Here is an 18,919-nt window from a genome sequence, read left to right as displayed (position 1 = left end):
TAAGATTTTTCCATTCAGGGAACCCTACCTGAATGGCCTGCTTCAATTGCATCCATTTAAAATATTGTGATTTATTTAAGCCAAATTTATTTTGCAATTGTGAAAAACTAAGCAGTGAACCTTCTGAAATGACATCATTTAATGTTCGTATACCTGCACTTATCCATTGTTTCCAGACGATCTTAAATCCGCCAATTTTGATCCTGGAGTTTACCCAAATAGATTGATTTAGTGATTTACAAATTGGATCTGGTGATAGGTTATTTATATATCTTAATGTTTTCCAAGTGTCTAATAATATTCTGTTTTCTTTGTATCTTCTGGGCATTGTTATACTAATTAAATGATCTAAATGTAATGGGAACAGGAGCCGCCATTCTAAATATAGCCAATCTGGTACATTCTCCATGAGATCTGGGAGGATCCAATACATACCCTGTCTTAGAATATAGGCTTGATGGTACCTATAAAAATTTGGAAAATTTACCCCTCCCTCCATAATTGGTCTTTGTAAAGATACTAAAGCAATTCTGGGTCTTTTCCCAAACCAAACAAATTTTGTAATAATATTGTTTAATTTTTTATAAAAGGACCCCTGAAAAAATATTGGTATCATACTCATTTGATAACAAACTACAGGCAATATCATCATTTTAATTGTTTGAATTCTTCCCCACCATGAAAGATGTAAAGGATTCCATTGTTCACACATTTCTGTAATTTTTTTCAATAAAAGTTTTTCATTTTCTTTGACTGTATCATCAATTGTATTTTTGATCATAATTCCTAAATATTTTAATCCTTCCTCTTTCCAAATAAATGAATATGAATCAAATAATCCTTTGGTGCAGTGAACATTAATTGGAAGAATTTCTGATTTACTCCAATTAATTTTATATCCAGAGAATTTTCCAAATTCCTCTAGAAGATTAAGTAAATTTGGAATAGTAATCCCCGGTTCTCTCAAATATAATAAGATATCATCTGCATATGCAGAAAGTTTATATTCCCAGTAAGAAAATGGGATTCCCCTTATCTCCTTAGTTTGATTAATTGCAATTAACAAGGGTTCTAGAACAATATCAAAAAGTAAGGGAGACAAAGGACATCCTTGTCTAACTCCCCTTTGCAAATTAAATTTATCTGATAAATTGTTATTTATATATAATCTTGCACCAGGAGAGCTATACAATGTCTGAATCATTTTAATAAAACCGGGTCCTATTCCAAACCATTCTAGAGATTGATACATAAATTTCCATTCTACTCTATCAAATGCTTTTTCTGCATCCAAAGATAGCATAAAAGTTGGATCATTCATATTTTTTGCTAAATTTAAAGAGTGAAATGCTAATCTGGTGTTATGTGATGAGTGTCTTTTAGCAATAAATCCTGTTTGATGTACATCAATAATGAAAGGAAGAGCTTTTGCCAATCTTATTGCTAGTACAGTGGTGCCTCACACAACGAACTTAATTGGTTCCAGGAGCAAGTTTGTTATGCGAAACGTTCGTTATGTGAAACGCGTTTTCCCATAAGAATACATGTAAAAAAAAATAATTCGTTCTGCAGCATAAAATATGCTAAGATGACATAAAAAAAGATAAATTTTTGGTTATTATTTTTATTTAGATACATCTAAAAACATAATTGTTTTTTAAAACAACACACATTTTTTAAATTTAAAGACAGACTAAGTAGAGTCTAATTTTACAGTGAGAGAGGGCAGAGTCTCAGCGGCAAAAACTGGGACTTAACTGTTCATTTTTTTTTTTTTTTCTACCGTGTTTCCCCGATGATAAGGCAGGGCCATCAAATAAGACAGCCCCCCCTTTTTAGAAAAAAATGTAAAATAAGGCACCCCCCCGCAAATAAGCCACCCACCGATACCTGCGCTTACCCGAATCGGGTGGTACGGTGGGTGACTCCGTGTGGTCCCTGGCACCCCCGACACGATCGGGGCAAGAGGGAGCTCAAGCCCTCTTGCCCCCCCGACTCCCCGACACGATCGGGGCAAGAGGGAGCCCAAGCCCTCTTGCCCCCCGACACGATCGGGGCAAGAGGGAGCCCAAGCCCTCTTGCCCCCCCGACTCCCCGACACGATCGGGGCAAGAGGGAGCCCAAGCCCTCTTGCCCCCCCCCGACTCCCTGACACGATCGGGGGCAAGAGGGAGCCCAAGCCCTCTTGCCCCCCAACTCCCCGACACGATCGGGGCAAGAGGGAGCCCAAGCCCTCTTGCCCCCCCGACTCCCCGACACGATCGGGGCAAGAGGGAGCCCAAGCCCTCTTGCCCCGCCGATTCCCCAACTCCCCGAAAATATCGGGCCAGGAGGGAGCCCAAGTCCTCCTGGCCACGGCGACCCCCTAACCCCACCCTGCACTACATTACGGGCAGGAGGGATCCCAGGCCCTCCTGCCCTCGACGCAAACCCCCCCTCCCCCCAACGACCGCCCCCCCCCCAAGAACCTCCGACCGCCCCCCCAGCCGACCCGCGACCCCCCTGGCCGACCCCCACGACACCCCCAACCCCCTTCCCCGTACCTTTCTGTAGTTGGCCGGACAGACGGGAGCCAAACCCGCCTGTCCGGCAGGCAGCCAACGACGGAATGAGGCCGGATTGGCCCATCCGTCCCAAAGCTCCGCCTACTGGTGGGGCCTAAGGCGCCTGGGCCAATCAGAATAGGCCCGGGAGCCTTAGGTCCCTCCTGGGGGCAGGGCCTGAGGCACATGGTCGGGTTGGGCCCATGTGCCTCAGGCCCCGCCCCCAGGAGGGACCTAAGGCTCCCGGGCCTATTCTGATTGGCCCAGGCGCCTTAGGCCCCACCAGTAGGCGGAGCTTTGGGACGGATGGGCCAATCCGGCCTCATTCCGTCGTTGGCTGCCTGCCGGACAGGCGGGTTTGGCTCCCGTCTGTCCGGCCAACTACAGAAAGGTACGGGGAAGGGGGTTGGGGGTGTCGTGGGGGTCGGCCAGGGGGGTCGCGGGTCGGCTGGGGGGCGGTCGGAGGTTCTTGGGGGGGCGGTCGTTGGGGGGAGGGGGGGTTTGCGTCGAGGGCAGGAGGGCCTGGGATCCCTCCTGCCCGTAATGTAGTGCAGGGTGGGGTTAGGGGGTCGCCGTGGCCAGGAGGACTTGGGCTCCCTCCTGGCCCGATCGTGTCGGGGAGTCGGGGGGGCAAGAGGGCTTGGGCTCCCTCTTGCCCCGATCGTGTCGGGGAGTCGGGGGGGCAAGAGGGCTTGAGCTCCCTCTTGCCCCGATCGTGTCGGGGAGTCGGGGGGGGCAAGAGGGCTTGGGCTCCCTCTTGCCCCGATCGTGTCGGGGAGTCGGGGGGGGGGCAAGAGGGAGCCAGGCGGAGAGAGGGCAGTTAAGCGCAGTGCCTGCGCGGAAGGATGCAGCTCGGGCGACTTCTTTGTGTGAAACGAAGTTCGTTGTACGAATCAAGACATAAAGTTCGTTGTGCGCAGCGTTCGCTGTGCGAGGCGTCCGTTATGCGAGGCACCACTGTACTTTAGAAATTAATTTACCATCTACATTTAATAAGGAAATAGGCCTGTAATTTGAAACCAAGGTAGGATCTTTGTTTGGTTTTGGTAAGACAATAATTAATGAATCAGCCATAGTACCTGATATATTTCCATTATTCATTTGATATTGATACAATTTTAATAGATATGGTAAAATAATGTTTTGAAATGATTTATAAAATTCAACCGTATAACCATCACCACCCGGAGCGGATCCAACTCTAAGAGACTTCAATGCTGATTCTATTTCTTTTAAAGATATAGGTTCTTCTAAACTTCTTTTTATATGATCTGGAACATTTGGTCCAATAAATGAATTTAAAAATTTTTGTCCATCTTGTTCTTTATTTTCATAAGATTCAGAAGAATATAAATCTTTATAAAAATCAAGAAATTGTCTTAAAATGTCTTTATTGTTAGTGTGTGTATTACCTTGTATATCTTTAATTGCAATAATCTTGGATTTTCTTTTTTTTGCTTTAAGGAAATTTGCCAATAATTTTCCAGCTTTATTTGAATTTCCGTAAAATTGAACTTGTCTATTAAATAAATCTTTTCTCACAAATTGAGAAGAAATCTCATTATATTTAACTTTTAATTTTAATAAATCTTGTAATGTTTTATTTTCCCATTTTTCAATTAATTTATTTTCTAATAATTTAATTTGTTTTCCTAATTCAAGAAATTGTTTTTTATGTTGTTTATTAATATATGCTGAGTATGAAATAATATTCCCTCTCATTGTTGCTTTAAAAGCGTCCCATAAAATCTCAGCATTAATATTATCTGAATCATTAATTTGAAAAAATTCTTGTATTTTTAATTTAAATTCTTCGAGAAAATTTGAATCCGCTAAAAAAGTATTATTAAATCTCCAAATTGAATTTAAATGTTCAATATCATAATTTTGAAGATTAATCCACACACCAGCATGATCCGAAATTATAATAGGATCTATAACTGCTTTTATCACACGCTGCGCTAGGTTATTAGAAACAAATATATAATCAATTCGTGAAAAGGATTTGTGGACCTGAGAACAAAAAGAAAATTCCTGATCATTAAAATGAAGAATACGCCATATATCTACTAAATCACAAGATTGAATCAAATTATCTAAGCCTAATGATTTCATAATTCTACTTGGTTTTTTATCCAAAATTGGATCCATTACAGCATTGAAATCTCCTGCTACTATTAAATTAGATGTAGCCAGTGGTAAAAGTAATTGTTGAATTTGTTTGAAAAACTCCATTTGATTCGTATTAGGAGCATATAAATTGAATAAATTCATGGTTGTATTTCCCAGATCCATTTCGACATGCACCCATCTACCTAAGGGGTCATAATTTATTAATTTGAAATTCGCATTGCATTTTTTGTTTATCAGAATAGCCACTCCAGCTTTTTTCTTTAAAGCCGGTGCAAATAAACATTTAGAAATCCAACCCCCAGATAATTTTTTAGATTCAGTTTCAGAAAGATGGGTCTCTTGTATGAAGTAGATATCCGCATTTTGATTTTTAAGGAACGATAATATTTTCTTTTTCTTAATAGGATGATTTAAACCATTGACATTCATAGAATAAATTTTTATATCCATCTTATTTATCATTAAATTTTAACCAATATTCTATGATAATATACATGATTAGATCTCAGCACAATTAATATATATTGATTCCCATTCCCACCCTCTATTTTCCCTCCCGACCCTCCCACTATCAATGTTTGTCCTGGAACACACATTGGTCATGCAAAACCTAAATCCCCTCCCCCAGGCAACTAATCATTCATAAAAATATTCTCTAATTCAATACATTTCATATTTCTTTATCCACCTTATTATTCATTTAAACCTTGTATTATTCAATATCCCCTTGTATATTATAGTTCATATCAAATTTAATTTGATAAATCATATTAATCTTTTCAAGTCTTAGATATAAATAATATATTACCCCTTCAATAAATTAAATATATTTCATATATAGTTCTAATTTCATATATTCAAATTAGATATATCTATTCCTATATATATAATATATATAATAATAAATATTTTAGTAAATCATTTTATATATTTGAAAATCATCATTTATAGTATCGTAATATGTATAGATAAATATTTATATCAAATAGATTTTATAATTAATACCTATGTTATAATAATTTCCCATTCATTTAACTGAATCCAAAAAAATTTTTCCATTAATATTAGCAGAATTAAATATAGATATAGTAATTCATATAAATTATAATTGGATAAATCATCTTAATATTTTCAATTCTTAGATAAAAATAATATATTCTCCCTACAATAAATTTAATATATGTAAAATATAATTCTAATTCCATATATCATATTGTAATAATAAACATTTTTAAACATCATCATTTATAATAACCTAATATGTATAGGAATTAAATATCTATGTTATAATAATTTCCACACTCATTTAATCAAATCTAAAATAATTTTTTTTTTTCCCAATTAATAATAGCAGTATTAAATATATATGCAATAATTCTATAATAGTATTCAATTCAATTATAATGTAAATTTATCATAACATCCAATATATTAATAATAATTGAATCAAAAATTATAAAATATATATATATTTTTTTTAAATGGATGGAATAAAATCAAAAATTAATTTAAGTCATAAAATTCAATATATTGTAATAAAATTTGAATCAAAAATTGTATTCTTATTTTATCTTGCATTTTCTATATCCTTTCTTCAGATGAAACTTCCATTTTATTCTGATTATATGTAGACATTAGTTCCTCTTCTTTTTTCTTTCTTTATTTCCATCTATTTTCATTAGATAAATTTGCTTTATTCTGCATTATTATGTAGACATTGGTTCTTCTTGTGTCAAAAATTCTTTCAGTTTAGCAGGATCTTGAAAATACATAGATTTATTTCCTGTAGAAATTCTCATTGTAGACGGATAGTAAAGACCATACATGTAGCCCTTTTCTTTTAATTGTTGTCTGAATGTAAGGAATTGTTTCCTTATATTTGCAGTATCTTTAGCAAAGTCAGGAACAAAAATCAGTTTAGATCCTTTATAGTTTAGGTTTTTATTTGCTTTTGCCACTTTTAAGATCTCAAATGCTTGTTGGTATCTTAATACTTTGAAGATCAGAGGTCTAGGAGCTGTCTGGTTTGTTTGTTTTCTTGTGGGGATTCTGTGGGCACGTTCTATCTCCAACGGCCATTTAGAATTCAGCTGCAGCAGTTTAGGCAAAAGATTTTCCAAGAACTGTATAGGGTTTTCTCCTTCAATATTTTCAGCTAAGCCAAGGATTCTAATATTCTTTCTTTTTCCTCGATTCTCCATATCAATTAGTTGATTTTTTAAGGCTGTTACATTTTTCTTTTCCTCTTCACACTTTTGTGTGAAAGTTTCCAACTGACAGATTCTTTCCTCCATCACAGACATTCTTTGTCTGTCAGTTTGGATTTCTTGTTTCAGGTTAATCAACTCTTCCTTCACTTCTGATAATTTGTTGGCATTATCAGTCAGCATTATTTTGATTTTAAATAATTCTGCCATGATGTCAGCTTTTTCATTAATTTCATCTGCTTCCAGCGGGATTGGTACGCTGGACGGCGATACAGGGGTTACCTTTGACCTTTTTGCCGACACTCCCGAAGTACAAGGTTTTTCATTTTTTCCTTGCCTTATCGCTGCCATTTCCGCCGTTGATTTTTATTATTTTTAAGTCGGACAAGTAAATAAATAGTTTTATTTTATTCAGTTGTTGCCTGGGACTCAGGAGCTCTGCGGTTAAGCTGCCATATCGTGCGTGCTCCAAGCCACGCCCCCTGGAATAATTGCTTTAATTGGAGCTGGGCGTTGCTGGAGACTCCAGAGAAAAGGCTGTGGGTGATGCAGGTCTTGATTCTGGAATGTGCTCCATTCTATATTTTTCTATATATGGTCCAGCAACTTTCCATACCTATCAAAAGGAAGCGAGCAAAATGTTACCAATTTTTCACAAAGGAATGGAAATAAAACAGAGAACTTCATAATGCCTTATATAGAATAGAAACATAGAAAGATGACGGCAGAAAAGGGCTATAGCCCATCAAGTCTGCCCACTCTACTGACCCACCCCATTAAGTCTGAGTACTAATGACCTAGTTCCTTAACTCGACCCTCGTAGGGATCCCACGAGGGCGTCCCATTTATTCTTAAAGTCAAGCACGCTGGTGGCCTCGATCACCTGCACTGGAAGCCTGTTCCAGTGATCTACAATCCTTTCTGTGAAGAAATACTTCCTTAAGTCACCATCAAATTTCCCTCCTCTGAGTTTGAGCGGATGCCCCCTTGTGACCGAGGGTCCCCTGAGAAAGAAGATGTCCTCTTCCACCTCGACACGTCCTGTGATGTATTTAAATGTCTCAATCATGTCCCCCCTTTCCCTGTGTTCCTCTAGAGTGTAGAGCTGCAATTTGTTTAGTCTTTCTTCGTACGAGAGACCCTTGAGCCCTGAGATCATCCTAGTGGCCATCCGCTGAACCGACTCAACTCTAAGCACGTCTTTACGATAATGTGGCCTCCAGAATTGCACACAGTATTCCAGATGAGGTCTCACCATGGTTCTGTACAGTGGCATTATGACTTCAGGTTTGCGGCTAACGAAGCTTCTGTTGATACATCCCATAAGTTGCCTTGCCTTGGATGAGGCCTTCTCTACTTGTTTGGCGGCCTTCATGTCTGCACTGATGATTACTCCCATGTCTCTTTCTTCTGAAGTCCTAGCTAGATCTATGATGTGCCCGCATTTTTTCTACCGTGAGTATTTTATACAGCTCAGTCGCCACCCCCCCCCTTTTACCTAAAAGATACAGAGGAATCAGAAAAGGAAAACAAAGCTAACAAAGAAACTATCGTCACCTAGTAAGGTCCTCCATGAACTCGGCTAAAACTTTTTGGCATTGTAACAGGTATAACCTTGTAAAGGATCTCTGAATTATCGTCCTCTGTACAGCCTCCAGCAGACACTTTGGCTACCTGCTTTGGAACTCAGATTCTCAAAACTTTAACGCGGTTGCTAAACTGGTTTCTGATGGGTTAGCCTGCATGCATTTTAGCAGCAGATTATCAAAACGGCTTATCTCTGTCTTTAGCGAGCTGTCTAGCTGTCTCCGACACTGCCATGCAAATGGGCTCTTCAACATTAAAATGAGCACTCTGGTGGATTCTTTAAAATCGCTGAGCCATTTTCTAAGAGCGGCATCTGCTTTTGGTGACAAAAATCAGTAACTGCTCCAGGGGTGCCAGTAAAGTGACATCATTGTTTAAAACCCCAGCAGCACTGTTTTAAACCTCAGCAGGGGGGGGAAGATAACCATTCTCTCCTGCTGCCACACAATATCCCCCCCTACAGCAGGAAAGATACCCACTTTCCCTGCTGCCAAGCGAAACCCCCAGCAGCAAGAGAGATGCTCATTCTCTCCTGCTGCCACACAACACCCCCTCCCTTGCCCCTGCCCTCCCTCTCCCACGTACTTTGAATTTGATGTCTGACCGGAGGGATGCCTACTCCCTCCTAAGGGGCCTTAAACAACCTGAGCCAATCAGAGCCTCAGGCCCCTCCCCGGTGTATCCCAGGATGGGAGAGTAAGGCCCATTTTGAAGAGGCGGGCCAGCTGGCCAGAGGAAGGAATCCTTCCAGTTAGCCATCTAATTCAAAGTATGTGGGAGAGGGGTCGGAGGCAGGGCTGTGGAGTCGGTAGATAAATGTTCCGACTCTAATTCCTCAGTTTTTTGTACTTCAGACTCCGACTCCAGGTACCCGAAATTTCCTCCGACTCTGACTCCGACTCCTCGACTCCGACTCCACAGCACTGGTTAATTTTCAGATCGTTAAAATGGAATGTCAAGTTGAGAGAAATGAGCAATTTCGACACCACCTTCTTTTTGCTTTTAATCAAGGTTCTATGGCCGCAGAAGCTGCTCGCAACATTTGTGCTGTGTATATAATGGGTGCTATAGCTGAAAGAATCGCCCGTGATTGGTATGCCAAGTTCAAAAATGGAGTCGGTAGATAAATGTTCCGACTCCGACTCCTCAGTTTTTTGTACTTCTGACTCCGACTCCGACTCCAGGTACCCGAAATTTCCTCCGACTCCGACTCCTTGACTCCGACTCCAGAGCCCTGGCTACTGGTCTTAGTGAAATCTATTCTGTTCTTGTCTCCTATGACCTCTCCAAAGCTTTTGCCCTGGTTGATCAACAACTTCTGTTTCACCTTTTGTATATAGGTGTTGGAGGGACAATTCTAAGAACATAAGAATAGCCTTACTGAGTCAAACCAATGATCCATCTAGCCCAGTAGCCTATCCTCATGGTGACCAATCCAGGTCACCAGTACCTGGCAAAAAGCCAAAGAGTAGCAACATTCCATGCTACCGATCCAGGGCAAGCAGTGGCTTCCCCCATGTCTGTCTCCATAACAGACTATGGACTTTTCCTCCAGGAAACTGTCCAAACCTTTCTTAAAACCAGCTATGTTATCCGCTCTTACCACAACCTCTGGCAATGCATTCTAGAACTTAACTATTCTCCGAGTGAAAAAAAATTTCCTCCTATTAGTTTTAAAAATATTTCCCTGTAGCTTCATCGAGTGTCCCCTAGGCTTTGTAATTTTTCACAGAGTGAAAAATCAATCCACTTGTACCCATTCTACTCCACTCAGGATTTTGTAGACTTCAATCATATCTCCCCTTGGCTATCTCTTTTCCAAGCTGAAGAGCCCTAACTTTTTAGTCTTTCCTCATACTAGAGGTGTTCCATCCCCTTTATCATCTTAGTCGCTCTTCTTTAAACCTTTTCTAATCGGTCATTCTCTGTACACACTAACAAACAGGTTTCCTCTTTTCTCTCACTTTCTTGTGGGGTTCTTCAAGGCTCTATTCTCTCCCCCCTAATTCTCAGTACTTTTTCAGTCTGTTGGCAACAGTTATCTAGGATCATAACATCAGCGCCTTCTATTATGCCAATGATGTTCTCCTTGTGTTTCCAACCTCTCCTATAAAGTCCTTCAAGATTGATTGCTTACTGTCTGTCTCTCAATGGTTAAGCACTCACAAATTAGTACTTAATCCAGAAAAGATTGTAGTATTTTGGTTTCCATAGTATGATATACTGCCCATACCTGTTTGTATGGATAAGGCTTGCATTACCTAACAGGCTTATAAACCAAACTGACTAGGCCAGAAATACCATCTTTATAGAACATTACTGTCATAGCTGATACCAGATTTCCTTCAGCATTGGACAGTCTCGCTGGTGTGAATCCTACCGAGAGAGTTTTATGCTGACCATCTTGTAGTTTTATGCTGACCATCTTTGCAGTTACAAGTTAGGAACCTGTTAGGACTCAGAACCCCATGCCTTGACAAAGATAGGCGAAACGCGTTGGCAGGGGATCGATCTAGTCAGAACGCTGGAGAAAGCAGAAGCAATTATTTGAAAAGCTAAGAAATAGAAAAAAAGAAATAAAAGAAAAAAAAAATGCTGATAAAAAGCTAAGTTATTATTCATATATTAATATCAATATCAACAAATATAGCTATGATTACGCTATAGGGGATAAATGAAGATAGACAAGACCTCTGCGGTGTTTTCACCTCATGTGGTCTCTCTGATACCCCTGTAATCAGTATGAATATATGATTGCATGTTCACATCACTGGGAATTTTCGTGTTTTGGTGACCATCTTGTAAGACACCAGCTTTGATAATGAGAACCATCTGCAAGGCCAGGGGCCTCATTATACGTATCATCTACAGGACAAGCATTCCTAGGCCAAGCTAATAACTATTACCATCTAATCAGCTTAGTGATGCAATTGGCCAAGACCATACCTCATGCACTCTCCACGTGCTTACCTAAGGCACAAAGCTTTTGTGTGCCCAGCTCATCCTCTATATCTTGCTCTCGTGCTGGACTAGAGGAGGCTATTGAGCAGAGGCGATGCAAGACAACAACAGAGATACATGGCAGTGACTACCAGCATGAGCCTGTTAGTTGTCTGCTGTTTCAACAGCCAACATGTAGTCTCTCTGAGTGTCACTGAGTGGCTAATGCCCTCAGTGCCCATAAGGAACAGAACTACAAGTATGTAAGAACCAGTACTGTGTAGAATCTTAGTTTCAACTAAGAGAGTTCCAGAGAAGAGATGTGTGCATCCCAGATTCTGTGCTTGACAGCCTTTCACAATGAACCTAGACCAGGGGTAGGCAATTCCGGTCCTCGAGAGCCGGAGCCAGGTCAGGTTTTTAGGATAGCCACAATAAATATGCATGAGATAGATTTGCATCTCAAGGAGGCAGTGCATGCAAATCCATCTCATACATATTCATTGTGGATATCCTGAAAACCTGACCAGAATTGCCTACCCCTGACCTAGACACAGTGGAACGAAGGCATCCTTTCTACCCGTCCAGGAACCAGATGTGAAACTTCAGTTTGGAATCCAAGAGGGTTAGGTGAGACCTGAAGTACAGAGGGAGCCAAATAACTTTTCCTGGCAGCCAACTGGTGAGGACAGTTATCCTTCCTATAGTAGGGGTGAGATAGGAAGCATTGCTAAGTTCCAAGAGTGAGTCAGGATCTGTCTGGCATGTGGTTCTTAGGCCAGCCCTGTTAGTTAACTCATATGTCTCAGAAATAATTAGTTGCACTGATATTGCTCTCTCACTGTTCTACCATATACTGATAAGTCTTGCTGCTAAGTTTTGTTATTGCATTGCTATACTAATATATCTATTCTTCTATATTATAGATCAGTGTATCGCAAACTGTGTGCCCTGGAGGATTCCAGGTGTACTCTGAGATGCCTCTGAGGAGAGGTGCCAGCGCCAGCTGACTGCTTACAAGACAGAGGCACGTCTTGTATTCAGTCAACCAGTACCTTCTGTAGCACCCCTCACCGGCGGTACTAGGAGGCTCAGGGCCGCAGATGTCATGATGTCATCACATCAATGTCCGCGCATTTCTAGCTGCCCTCTAGACGCAGCCCCGAGATTAGTGTGTCGGCAGTTAAAAAAGTTTGCGACACACTGTTATAGATGTCTATATATATATATATATATATAATCATCAATAAATCCTGTGAATATTCATTGCAGATATTCCAGAAAACTTGATTAGCTAGGGTTCCCCCAGGGTAGGTTTGGGGACCACTGCCCCTATCCACTTCCACCTCCACCATGTATCTGAGTCCTGATCACATTAAACTGAGAGTAGCTAACAGCTGCCTGGTGCCCGCACATAATCGGCATATTAATAATAATAACCCTAGTAGAAAGCTCTCAGCACCCTGCCAGCACAGTTTCCATGATATTTATTTATTTATACCATTCTCGCAGGGGAGCTCAGAACGGTTTACATTAATTTATTCATGTACTTATGCTTAACATAGTTACAATTTCAGGGCTGGTCTTATGGTATGAACCTCAGGAACCACTGATCTTGCAATTTTGGTGCTGTGGGTAAAAAGTTGTCACTGTAGTGCGGCCCACTCCCCCTTCTGGTCAGTGTAAGAGGATGGCAAGGACAAACCATGCTCTAATGCTGCTACAGATCATTGTTCATTGGCCATTACCTGCCGCCTGGGTTTCTTGAGTTGGGTGATAGTTTCCTACTTTTTGCACAGGAGAGTGGAAGACTCCCACTCAATGTGAGAGACATGACAGGTCTGTGGAAGCACTAGGTCCTCAACTTCCAGCCCCCAAATTGTGGCACTCTAGGTGGCTACCCAATGAGCCTAACACTTCCACCAATCCTAGTTATGTCTCTCCAATCCAATGATGGTTCTTTTTGGGCTTCCATCTTAAGTAGAAACTACTTCAACTGGACTACAGTACCATGAGCCTTCATTTACAGTTACCTAATATCCAGATTTGTAACCTCCCTTTAGCCCAAACATTCTAGCAGTAGTCTTCAGTAGGGGTTACAAGTTGTAGACCCTTCAAAACCCTGGTACACATATACCCCAAGTCCAACCATAAGGTGTTTCCATTGCATGGCGACTTAGATTTCCTTTCTAGTGCTGTGAACCTTTATTTTGTTGGATGTGCTTAAGTCTGCTAAGACTAGGGTTACCATATAGCTTCCGAGAAAAGGAGAATGGATAAAGACATCCGGGTTTAAACCCGGATGTCTCAATCCGTCCTCCTTTTTCGGGACCCATATGGTAACTATAGCTAAGACTACTTTTACTTGAAGAAAGGACCTCACTAATCTATAAAGTCTACTTAATGTGTGGACATTGAAATGCAATAAAAGTGGCTGAAATCCTAAATTTTCCCACTAAAGTATTTGCAATTTACAGTATTCACAGTTTTGGGGGGTTTTTTTTAATGATAAACTAAATATTTATATATGACTAATTTTCAATTGGTGACCTTAACAAGAACATTTATCTATAGTAAGCAGCTCTTGCCTTTTGGTCTACAAGCAGTCTGTGAGCTGCCTCAATGTCTGGAGCCATGAAACGATCCTTCATCCAAGGCCTGAACAGAGACAAACAGAATATCGTCCAATCATTAACTATGACCACAGTTAGTAGGTTTCATAATATTGAACTCAGGAACAGTGTTTATTTGATTTTACCTTACAACAGAGCGCACAAGTTCATAGACTTTCTCCAATGGTGTTGTGGTTTTAAGTGGGCGTAAAAATTCAATGCCCTGGCAGGCTGCAAGAAGCTCGATAGCAAGTACTATGAGGAAATCAAAGAACAGGAGCCGTCATCAAGATAAATGTGGTAGAATGCTATCTGATGAGAAAACAATTCAGATTTATGCTAGTCTAATAATGAACCTTCCTGTGTGTAGTGCAATTAAGTTATCATCTTTTCCTATTCTTAGAATGCTAACAAGGGTCAGTTGCCACCATAGTATCTTCATTGTAAGCCCTCCTAGCCCTAGTATTTCTGGAAGTAAACAAGTGATTCACATCTATCCATCCCACTCCACTCCACTCCACTTAGTATTTTATAGACCTCAATAATACAGAAACGGAGAAATATGACGGCAGATAAAGGCCAAATGGCCCATCTAGTCTGCCCATCCACAGTAACCATTATCTCTTTCTCTCTCCGAGAGATCCCACGTGCCTATCCCAGGCCCTTTTGAATTCAGACAGTCTCTGTCTCCACCACCTCTTATGGGAGACTGTTCCAATCATTTACTACCCTTTCTGTAAAAAAGTATTTCCTTAGATTACTTCGGAGCCTATCACCTCTTAACTTCATCCTATGCCCTCTCATTGCAGAGTTTCCTTTCAAATGAAAGAAACTCGACTCATGCCCATTTTCATTACATAGGTATTTAAATTTCTCTATCATATCTCTCCTTAAGGAATAGCAGAAAATTAAACCATACAGCATAGTGTTTTGAAAGCATGCCTGAATCCCACCTTGTTCAACGTGCTCAATGACTCGTAGGCATTTCCTTGCGGCCCATCCACCCATGGAGACGTGATCTTCTGTAGCGGCACTGGTTGAGAGAGAGTCCACAGAAGAGGGGTGGCACAAGGCCTTATTCTCAGAAACTGAAAAAAGAAACATACTGACTGGGCTGTATTTTATTGCATTTCAAAAGGTACACAGGACCCAGTTCCAGCTTTCAAGATCACCAGATGTTCTTTTTCCCCGTTGCCCTACAGGGGGCATAGATGCCAGCTCTCTCTGGCTGCAGTGGAACTTGAGCACCTATTGTTGACCAAGCCACTTCACTGTGTCAAGTCAGGGGCAATGTATTGAGTTTAGTACCACAACCATTTTGGAAATATTAGCTCTTATTCTATAGGATAAGGCTAGTTTGGGGAAGAGGTGGCCAAATGGGACCTCATCCATAATGAGTAGCCTTCAAGTTTCAATTTCATTAGAAGGTTGATATACCACCCATCACATAGTGTCTGGACAGTTTATAAAATAATCTAACTTTCCTTTAAAAGGTCATTGGCTTAAATACCAAAACTGTCTATGTGGAATGGGTTGGATTTGATCTTGCCTCCCATAAACTCTTCTTTCTTATAAGGAAGTATTTTGCATATTAGGACAGCCTTTCTCCCAGAGCCTTCTAACCCAGTGTAACTCTCCAGTAGACTCACCTAGCTAGTCTGGTTTTTAGGATCACCACAATGAATATACACGCTTATTGTGGTAATTCTCAAAACGTAACCAGATGTGCCTCTAGGAGGGACTTAAGAAGCATTGGTTTACATACACATAGAAAAATGAAGTCAGATGAAGACCTTACGGCAAGGCTATTCAAGTCTGGCTCTCAAGGTCCAGAGGCAGGCCAGATTTTCAGGATAGCCACAAAGAATATGCACGAGAGAGATTTTGCATACCAAGGAGGCAGTGAATGTAAGTCTCTCTCGTGCATATTCATTGTGGATATCAAGAAATTCGGTACACCGTCAAAAGTGCGTCAGACTTTGGCGCACCAACAATCCCGCGGTGACATTTTCGTGCAGGACATATGCACACCACTGCTCCCGCCACTTTGAAGCCTTTCCGTTAGCGCTGTGAGGGGTGGGGGGGAAAACCCCCCCACTACATTTACAAGTCCTCGTGCTCCTGTTGGGGGGTAACCCCCCCCCAAGTATAGTGAAAACTCCCGTTCTCCTTTCCGTTTTCGCCGTTCAGTTTTCAGTGTAGGGGGGGGTCCCCCCCCAACGGGTGCATGAGGACTTGTAAATGTAGTGGGGGGGTTACCTCACAGCGCTAACAGAAAGGCTTCAAAGCGACGGAAGTAATGGCACACATATGTCCTGCACGCAAATGTCACCACAGGATTGTCGGTACACCTGTGAACCTTAAAGATCAGAACTGAGAAGCCCTGCCATATGGCCTCTCCATCTAGGGTTACCATAAGGCTCCAGAAAAAGAGGGTGGATTGAGATATCTGGGTTTTACTTCCATTGAAAGCAATGGAAGTAAAACCCTCCATGTCTCAATCCATCCTCCTTTTTCTGGAGCCATATGGCAACCCTAAGCCGCCATCTAGTATCTCTTCCTCTGCCCTGGAGATCCTACATACTTGTCCTAAGTTTTCTTTAATTCAGATACAGTTTTCATCTCCACTACCTCCACCGGAAGGTAGCTCCATGAATTTACTACCCTTTCTTTGAAGAAATATTAAGCCATGGACAACCAAACAAAATCTTAATCATGAATGCCGTTGCCTGCTTTTACTCAAACACTTTCTTTCTCTCCTTTTCCCTGCTTCTTTCTATGGTGTTTTTTTCTCCCCTTTTCCTGTGCAATCTCCTGTGTTGATCCTGCAAGAGATTTCCAGCTTCTAAATCAGGTGAAATCAACTCCCTTTCTCCATAAAAGCAAAGGTTCGACCAGCTCAGATTAATCATTCTCATTGTGTAACTAGGAAGATATAACAGGAACCCACTCTTTAGTTAGCCAAGCTCTGCATTTAAAGTGGGCGTGTCTTAAAAGAAAGACAAACCTGTGTTCTGCACAATACCTAAACTATTTCTGATTATTTTTAAACATCGACACTGCTATTCTCCTGATCCTCTCGGAGCAACCTGGTTATCAACACAGTCATAAATTCTTTGTCCCACAAATTACAGTTTGCTCGGTACATTTTGTATGCATAGAAGGTCAACTTTTCAAAGTTATTGGATTTGATAAAATCGACAAACATCACCCTTTCCTGCCCACATGAAGGAGTTTTTGCCATACCGGGGTGCTCAAGCACCCAATTTCACCACAGAACAGGCACTTATGACTGCATGAACCAAGTGTGTGCCACCCCAAGAAGAAGTTTTTTCTGCCTGATGGATTTATTTATTTACTTGGTTTTATATTCTACTGCAGGCCATAGCAAGTTATTTGTGGCTGTACAAGGAGCAAAGAAGGCAGGGACACCAAAACTGAGTCCCGTCTATGGATACTGCCCCCTGCCGCCGCCAAGGCAAATACTGCAGCACAGAGTGCTGCTCTGTCTCCTTCCTGCCCCTCCCCAAACACAGGATGCAGCATCTCCACCTCTCCCGCTTAGTCCTCCTCCCCCCAGAATCCCCCTTTTTTCAAACCTTTCTGTCCTAGCTACAGAATTTCATCCAAAAAAAGCATAGCAACACTCTTTGGAGCCTCCCTCTCCAGTTCAATGGACGGCTTTGCAGGCTCCCACCCCCTTTGACACAAACTTCCTGTTGCTGTGTGGGCAGAACCTAGAAATGTTCCACAATGCTTGAATGGGAGGCTCTGCGGAGCATTCCTGTGCTTTCAGAAAGGTTTGAAGAGGGGATTCTGGGATGGGTGGAGGGGGAAAGGAAAGAGAGAGGCGGAGATGCTACATTGTGAGAGGATAGGGGCAGGAAGACACTGTACTACATTGGGACTGGGTTGGGGGGAGGGGCTTTCAGGAAGGAGATGAGTGCACTTGAGAAGGAGGTTCTTCAAGGGAAGAGGTTTTGGGGGTCTTTGAGATGGGGATGGATGCTCTGGGGGGCTAGTGGTCGCTATAGCTGGGCGATTGTACAGGGCACAGTTATAGCTTACTACAGCCCTGATTCCACCAATCCAACTAATTGTTCAGGGCAGATTACACAGCAAATATTGTCAAATAAAAGACTGATGCAGTTCCAGAGAGTTTTGCTCCTAGCACTTCAAAAGAGCAAATTAAAGTGCTTCCAACAGAATGCATGAACATTAAAAATTGTACTAGACAGTAGACAGCCTCCAGAAGAGCGTTCCAGCTTTCTACCACGTTCTGGATACAAACGTAAGGAAGTTCTTCTTCGCCCAGAGAGTGGTAGAAAGCTGGAACGCTCTTCCGGAGGCTGTTATAGGGGAAAACACCCTCCAGGGATTCAAGACAAAGTTAGACAAGTTCCTGCTGAACAAGATCGTGCGCTGGTAGGGCTAGTCTTGGTTAGGGTGCTGGTCTTTGACCAGAGGGCCACTGCGTGAGCGGACTACTGGGCATGATGGACCACTGGTCTGACCCAGCAGCGGCAATTCTTATGACAATATCACTACTGGCAGTGTATGCAAGGGTATTACCAGGGGTAGACTGACTATTGGGACAATAGGACAGTGCCTGAGGGCCCACAGCAAGAGGGGGCCCACTCTCCCCTATCCTCTATTTAGTTTAATCATTTATGATGAGCAGCTAGGGGTCCATCACTAGGGTTACCATATGGCTCCAGAAAAAGGAGGACGAATTGAGACATCCGGGTTTTACTTGCAACTGAAGTAAGTCCCAGATGCCTCTTTCTGTCCTCCTTACTTCCATTGCTTTCAGTAGAAGTAAAACCCGGATGTCTCAATCCATCCTGCTTTTTCAGGAGTCATATGGTAACCCTACCCATCACCCTTATTGCCCCTG

At 41.7% G+C, this 18,919-nt stretch overlaps 1 protein-coding gene across 1 annotated transcript in view; it reads right to left on the bottom strand.

Annotated features, from left to right (window-relative positions):
- Positions 1–7,227: 7,227 nt before the first annotated feature.
- Positions 7,228–18,919, bottom strand: part of HAL (histidine ammonia-lyase) — a 52,334-nt gene continuing 40,642 nt past the window's right edge. The window contains exons 17-20 of the mRNA XM_033952395.1: positions 14,976–15,110; positions 14,169–14,277; positions 13,999–14,068; positions 7,228–7,499 (exon numbers count right to left, since the gene is read on the bottom strand). Coding sequence (XP_033808286.1) covers positions 7,380–7,499; positions 13,999–14,068; positions 14,169–14,277; positions 14,976–15,110 — 434 coding nt within the window. The 3' untranslated portion in view covers positions 7,228–7,379. The remainder of the gene's footprint in view (positions 7,500–13,998; positions 14,069–14,168; positions 14,278–14,975; positions 15,111–18,919) is intronic.

This window comes from Geotrypetes seraphini, chromosome 7 (genome assembly GCF_902459505.1).
Source record: "Geotrypetes seraphini chromosome 7, aGeoSer1.1, whole genome shotgun sequence".
NCBI lineage: Eukaryota > Metazoa > Chordata > Amphibia > Gymnophiona > Dermophiidae > Geotrypetes > Geotrypetes seraphini.
This window is presented reverse-complemented; position numbering and strand designations above follow the sequence as displayed.